The 7,487-nt window shown below is 33.8% G+C and overlaps 1 protein-coding gene across 1 annotated transcript; it reads right to left on the reverse strand.

Moving 5' to 3' along the window:
- Nucleotides 1-1,672: 1,672 nt before the first annotated feature.
- Nucleotides 1,673-7,244, reverse strand: aph1a (aph-1 homolog A, gamma-secretase subunit). Its single transcript, XM_005812837.3, has 6 exons — nucleotides 6,944-7,244; nucleotides 6,084-6,254; nucleotides 5,862-5,935; nucleotides 4,977-5,099; nucleotides 3,190-3,317; nucleotides 1,673-2,023 (listed from the first exon to the last, which is right to left on the reverse strand). Exons 1-6 carry the CDS (start codon nucleotides 7,054-7,056, stop codon nucleotides 1,856-1,858), a joined length of 777 nt encoding a protein of 258 aa, XP_005812894.1. The 5' UTR covers nucleotides 7,057-7,244; the 3' UTR covers nucleotides 1,673-1,855.
- Nucleotides 7,245-7,487: the final 243 nt, after the last annotated feature.

Genomic DNA, 7,487 nt, shown 5'->3' on the forward strand with positions numbered 1-7,487 from the left:
TAGTGCAGTAGATATTTGCATTAAAACAAAACTTACAAGTAACTTTTCAGTGAAAAATATGAGCTTGTTTCACCAAATCCTTATCATTTATATAAAAGTTCTAGTACATTATTTCAGTTTATGCAAACCAAAAACTTTTTATTTAAATCGACAATGATAAAAAAAAATCATGAAGCTTTGAAACAAAATGTTTTAACATAACTAAATTTATTATTGCCGGTCTGTACCCATCAGGTTCTCCACCTGCACAATTTTCTGATTCGCTCGCAGACTAAAACCAGCTAAACATGCATGACCTGCATGTTCATCCAGCTTCCATCTTATTTACGTTACGCTTTCGATTTTTACAAACTGCACATAAAAAATAAATCAACATAAAAATCAGATGCAATGGAAAAACAAAACATTCAGTGAGAAATTTGATACAAACTCAAAATAAAAACAAAATAAGAGTAGATGAATGTCTACTACTCTGAAGAGTAGACATTCATCTACTCTTTTGTTTTTATTTTGAGAAAAACAAAATAAGAGTTTTTTCTCATTGAGAGAAACACTCAATGATCGCTCAAAGATCATTGAGCGAACACTTTGTTGCGTTTGAGTTTATAGAAAAGTTCAAACAATCAGCTGAAAGGAAATCTCCAGATTCAACTTCAAGCTAAAGCAAAACAACAAACAAAAATGAAGGAAGTGGACCAGCAACCCCAAGTTAGTAAAACTGGATTAGTTAAAACACATAAATACCAACCATGTGTTCATCTCAGCTCCAACAAAATCATTATTTTCAGAAATGTTTCCTTATATACATGAGTTTTCCACATATGGATCGCTCCACATTTAGTCGGTTTTCACACATCTGGCACATGACGTCTTCAGAGTTGTTCATTTGAGCAGAACCTAAATGATTTTACAAAGTTTTTCTACAGAATCAGCAGAAAAAAAAGCAGAAACTGACCTGATATGCACTGCAAAAACACAAAACTGAACCAAGTATTTTTGGTCTAGTTTATAGTGAAAATATCTTGGTGCACTTGAATTAACTTTTCAGCAAGATATGAGAGCTTGTTTTAAGTCAATAATTTATTTATTTATATAGTAACATTATTTCACTGATAAGAAATTATTTTTCCCATGCAAGTTAAAAAATCTGCCAGTGGAACAAGAACTTTTTAATTAATACCAATCAATTATGGACTTAAAATAAGCTCCTGTATCTGTATTTTGTTTTAGTTAAAGTATACTGAAATGTTTGCACTAATAACCAGACAAAAATACTTGGAAATATTTTGTGTTTTTGCAGTTAAGTCAGCTGTAATGCTAAGATAGTTTACACTGTGCATACACTTCAAAAACACAAAATTTTACCAATTATGTTTGGTCTAATTTCTTGCGCAAATATCCAAGTACACAAGTAAAATAATACAAAAACTAAAAAGTTACTTTCCAGCAAGATATAAAATCTGATTTAAGTAGATAATACTTTAATATTGAAGAAAAAGTTCTAGCTCCACTGTCAGATTATTTCACTTAGAGAAAAAATGTTTTGTTATAAGTGAGATAATCTTCCAGTCAATATTAAGGATTTGACTTAAAACAAATCCTACAAGTATCTTGCTGAAAAGTTACTTTTAAGTTAATTCAAATGTACAAAGATATTTGCACTAGAAATTAGACAAAAATACTTTGTAAAATGTTGTGTTTTTGCAGTGTAACTCACCTGTTTCTCTTGAAAAATTTATGTTTTTACAGACTAAACATAGTAAGTAAGCGGCCATGTGAAACAGCGAATTAAAAAGGTTCATAGTGTGTGTGCAGAGCTTTGGATTGAGTCCTGTAAACCGATGAGCTCGCGGCGTTATCTGGGCCGGTGGTTGGCCAGCAGGAAGTCCTTGTCTTTGCAGGTGAGGCAGAGTTTGAGGTTCCTCAGGGAGCCGCCCGCGGTGTAAAACGCCCAAACGCCCATGAAGAACATGACGACGTAGGTGGGAACCAGGCTGGAGACGTACTGCGGGTTCTGGAAGGTCTGCAGGGGAACGATTTACAAATTAATCATTTCTCATTAAAACTTCTTAAAATTCTCATTTTAATTCAACTCTGAAAAATTAAGATGTTAACAATGGATGTTAAAAAAATTATTTGCATACAAATAAAAGGGGAAAAAATATTGGTAAGTGATAAACAATTTCTCCATTTAGCTCTACGGAGGCCTGGTAACAAGCAATTAATTTGATTCAAGTATATGGAACTAAATTGGTGCCATTAAGTTTGTTTATTTATTTATTTTTTAACTCACAATTTTGAAAAACAAAAAATGGATTTTAAACTAAAAAAAAGAAAGTTTAGAACTACGACAACATATTAGGGCCACAGTACATAGAAAATAAATGCATAAATTTCTGCCGAAAAAAAGAACAAACTCCGAAATTGTCTAGAAAAAGCAAGGGCATTTCTGAGTTTGGATTATTTTAGATTAATCTCAGAAACTTTCTAGAAAACACATCAATTTTCTACTTTTCAAACTCATAAAATTTCGAAAAGTTTAAAATTTTCAACTTTTGAAACTAAGAATTTCCTATGTTTTTCAAGAAAATCAGTCTCAATATTTGAAGTTTTTTTTAAGTATTCCTTTTTTCTTTTCTATCTATAATGGCCCTAATGTGGTCACACAAAAAAGCAATACATTATTGCCCACATTTAGCTCCATGGCTGTTAACCATGATTCCACACCTCTACACAGACCCCTCACTTCTGTAATTTTTCCGTTTCAAATCCCCCCCCCCCCCCCCCCCCCCCCCCATTTTTTTTCCTGTTGAATTGATTTTCTGCTTAAAACATTTTTATTGACAAATTTTATGGCCCCAACTTAGCTCCATACATGCAGAAAGGAAACATTCAGGAGCAGGAGGATAGTAGTAGCTCTGGAAAACTGGACCAACATGTAAAATGGGCCATTTTGCATAACTCTATTTAACTACTAGTTTGATGTCTTAATACTATGACAATAACTAATAAAATCACAAACAAGAATCATAATAAAAAAATTAGAAATTTAGTGGTCATGTTGGAAATGTGTCTTTGTGGAAAAGTCTAACACATTTCAACAATAACATAACTATCCCAAACCATAACTACATAAATCTGACTGTAAATATTGTAAATAGTTATTTATTTGGAGAGAGGTTTACTCACCAAGCAGGAAACCAGGAGGTGACTGGCGACGACCGCAGCTACGGCTAACCAGCGCTGCTTCTCACAGCCGTCGAAAAAGATGATGCCCCAGAACATGTGAAGCAGGATGATGGCCATGGTCATGAAGGCTGAGGAATTTAAAAACAAATGTGAGGAATATTTTAAAAATCCTTTGTTTGGTTGGGGAGTCTAGCATTAAAAAACATACAGAAAATGCTAATAAAGCATTTTTGGTCTATCTTCTAGTGCAAATATCTTAGTACACTTGAAATATGACAAAACTTAGTTACAAGTAACTGTTCTTTAAGATATAGGAGATTGATTAAAGTAAAAAATAAACTCTGCTGGGGTTGCTAGGTAACTGGCTGGGCTCTGCTGGGGTTGCTAGGTAACGGCGCTGTGCCCGTGGACTGTGACTTAACATTTGAAAGGACTCATTTCCCAGACACAATCAAACATGGAAAAAATGTTAGAAGTGAAATAACCTGACAGTGGAACTAGCACTTTTCATCAATATTACGGAGTTATTTACTGCTGAATAGTTTGTTTTGTCTAATTTCAAGTATACTAAGTTATTTGCACTAGAAACTAGACACAAAAATACTCTGTCAGACTTTGTGATATTGCAATAAACTGTAATATTGATGTTTTGAGACAAACTTCAACTAATCTAATGGTAATGGAATAATAATAATAATAATGTATGACATTCTCAAAGATGAATAAACTAAATATTTATACATCTAAATATTTAACACCGGAAATGGAAGGCATTTTAAATATCCAAAATATATAAAACAAAAGCAACAAATAAAATGAATTATTAAGACTGTACAAAAACATTGTCCTTCAAAAAAAGAGGCTAGTTGAGACCAAAGCACAAAGCTGAAGACTTTTGTTATTCAGTTTTTGGTAGAAAGAAAGAAAAGAGAAAAACAACATTTGATTAATTGACTTATTACTTATTGCGACAAACCTAATCAAACAAAATATTACCAAGTAATTTTGGTTTAGTTTCTGATGCAAATATATTAGTAGATTTTAAATAAGACAAATGCACAAGCTCCTATACCTTACCTTTTCAGTAAAGTATAGGAGCTTGTTTTAAGTCAATAATTCCTTAATATTAAATAAAGGAAGAACTAGTTCCACTGGCATTTTATTTTACTTAAAAACTATCTTGTTTTAAGTGAAACAATCTTAAAACAAGATTATTATATTAAATAAAACATTTTAAAAATTATTTCACTTAAAAATTATCTTGTATTAAGTGAAATAATAAGCCACTGGAACTGGTACTTTTTCATCAATATTGAGGAATTACTTATTAAAATCAAGCTCCTATATCTTGCTGAAAAGTTACTAATAAGTTAGTTTTATTTTATATTAAATGTGCTAAGATCTTTGCACTAGAAACTAAACTAAGATTGCTTGGTAAGAATTTGTGTTTTTACAGTGTCAGAGTATTCACAGAACCCTCAAAACCTAAATTATCTACAAATGGAGGTTATTAAAAATAAATTGCTTTAGTTAAACTTCTGGTTTAGTTTTCAATGGCATTTTTAATATTATGTTTATATAAAATAACAACAAATTCTGTAATAAAACAGAAAAAGTTCAAGTCAGAAAAATAAGTCTGAATGTCTCAATTTGATCTCAGGTTTTCTATGAGATAAACATTTGTAGGCATTAATTTCAGAGTTTAAAATGTGTATTTGAATGTATTACAGTGGGTAAAACAAACAAAGAAGTAGCTAACTAAATAAGGAGCATTCAGGAAGTGGTACCTGATGACAGGAAGTAGTGTTGAGAGTCGCCGTGGATGCCCACAGTGCCTGGACCCACAGAGTCGGCCAGGATGTTGACCACAGAGAACGCTCCGCTCATAAAGCCGAAGCCGAGGCCAGACACTGATACAAAACAACAACAAAGCATAAAAATATCCCTCTGGAAACCTAATATAACCAAAATTTCTCTCTGTAAAACTGTTTTATTTATTTATTTACATAGAAGAATCCTAGCCGGAACTTTTCTATTGTGTTTCAGGTACGCCCATCAATCTGACGCACAAGCAACAGTAATAATAATAATAGATTTTATTTATAATCCCTTTTATACCATTAGATCTCAAAGTGCAAAAGCAAAACAAGCAGTTGTAATGGATAAAAATAAATAAATAAATATCTAAGAAAATGAACCAAATATTTTGCTAATTTCTGCTTCAAAAAACAATCTGATAGGAGGCGGAAAAAAACTATTATTACATTCAAGTTGTGCTAAAAGAAGTTAGCCAATCAACAAAGCTAATTAAACCTAAAATGCTCTCAATGCTAGACATGTAGCAGCTAGCAGACGGTGACACTGATGTCATCAATTTTAATTTCTAAAGAAGCTCAATGAATGATCAACGCTGGAAAGCTAAATATCTAGAATAGCACTTTGCACCAAGTTGATGGTGAAATAACCTAAATAAAAGATTAAAAACAATAAATATCTTTGATGTCTATATATTTAATCGTTTTTGAATCGAAAGTGTTGCTTATGTTGTCAATTATGGTTTTTGATTAAAACTAAATTAATTACAGACAATCGATTAGTAATTCTAATTAAGTTTCACCTCTAATTATTATTTAAATGCCCCTGAGTCCAAACTAAGCGCAGCTGGTCCGTACCGTAGGCAAGCTGTCGTATAGATATTGGCATCGTTTCCTCTTGACTCAAAGCAAGAAGGCCTTCATTTGCTTTCCTGCAGGAAAAAAATTAATGAATTTGACATTTTCTCTCACTTTTGTCGAGAATATTTTCAAAAACAAGCCGGAAAAAAAGTGAAAATGTCCCATTTTGTTCAACAGAGAATGGAGTCGGTGTGGTGGGAAGACGCTGAAGCAGCTTACTTGAGCAGTTTGTAGTAGGCGAAGCGGAAAGTTTCCTGCAGCAGGACGGACAGCACCACACCGAAGATGAGCAGACCCTTCTGCTGCGACACGCTCTCCTTGTTACTAATCTGAACCGAGATGAACCACACCAGGGAGGCCATCAGCAGCGACACCAGCCAGAAGAATGCCCTGAGAGGAAAAACAAACACAAAAAGATGAGAAAAATCTCAGCTGTAACCTCCAAGATGCAAGCATTAATGAACACATATAAAATTACTCAAATAAAAGTAAAACATGCAGTGTAATATACCGTAATGTGTTCTGGATGTTTCGCAATGCCAGTTTTCTAGTAAAGCTTTTTGCAATTAGATCAATAAGTCAAATTTTGGTATTATACAATGAGATCACTTCCCAATAACTGCTGCATTTCCCTCGTGACTAGAAACATGTAAAAACATGCACGACACTAAACAGCAAGGATTGATATTTAGGTACAAGCAGTTAGGTCGCTTGTACTTGAATAAAGGATATCTTGTCTGAGGCTTATTTCCAATATCGGACAAACTGTTAGCTTGCCTCGTGTCTTTTAAATGCATAAATTTTTATTATTAAATTACTCTCTCTGATTGTAAATATAGAGTTTTGAGTATAAGCATGATAAACGCATGTTTTTTTAATAGTGGGTGAATACATCCATGCACTTGGGTTTAAACGGGAAGTAAACAAAGGCTATCATTAGCAGCCCAAGACAGTTAGCTATCCGGTTAGCAGCAATCGTTAGGACGTTTTTATTTTATTTCGTTCAGTAAGCTGACAGAAAAATACTCCATAAACTATTTTAGCACCAACAAAAACCTCAAATGAAACTGCTTTCTCACCCTGCTATAAGGAAAATGACCCTCAGCGGCTCCCGGGCGATGGTGAACAGGAACAGGGACACGGCTGGGCCGAAGGCGATGAATGTGCAGCCGAAAAACACCGCCGCCGTCATGTTGGCTCGGTAGCTGGAAGGTCCAGTGGCTCCAAAACCCGGTTCGGTTCTGTTCACAGCGAAACCGCAGGGGTTCGTCTTTATTTTTGACTAGGTAACCGCCTAGTCTGAGCGATGATTCTCCTTCCTAATTTCACTTCGGTATCACAGGATTCTCATGACGTCACGCTCTATCACGTGACTCGCTGTGGGGAAAATTAATTTCTTTTGTACCTTTATTTAGAGACAGTAATATCAAAAGTTTAAAATTCATGTATACACAGACACCTACTTTGCACTTCTGCGAGTATAAACAAGAAAAACATAAAAATCTATATCAGAATGTATATCAGAGAAAGATAATTCTACATAACAATGTAGGTCAGGTTTTGTTTTAGCCAATATTTCGTCCGGGAACCGAAAACTTTAAGATCAGTTTCTAATTTTATTCC

Source organism: Xiphophorus maculatus, chromosome 4 (genome assembly GCF_002775205.1).
Source record: "Xiphophorus maculatus strain JP 163 A chromosome 4, X_maculatus-5.0-male, whole genome shotgun sequence".
Taxonomy (NCBI): domain Eukaryota; kingdom Metazoa; phylum Chordata; class Actinopteri; order Cyprinodontiformes; family Poeciliidae; genus Xiphophorus; species Xiphophorus maculatus.

What these genes read in the sequence shown, in the direction of transcription:
- aph1a (XM_005812837.3), bottom strand. Translation starts at nt 7,056, where the DNA reads ATGACGGCGGCGGTGTTTTTCGGCTGCACATTCATCGCCTTCGGCCCA. An exon ending in TATACGACAGCTTGCCTACG is followed by an intron (nt 5,100 to 5,861) that starts GTACGGACCAGC and finishes GTTTTGTATCAG; the next exon opens with TGTCTGGCCTCGGCTTCGGC. An exon ending in ACACTACTTCCTGTCATCAG is followed by an intron (nt 3,318 to 4,976) that starts GTACCACTTCCT and finishes TAAATTCCTCAG; the next exon opens with CCTTCATGACCATGGCCATC.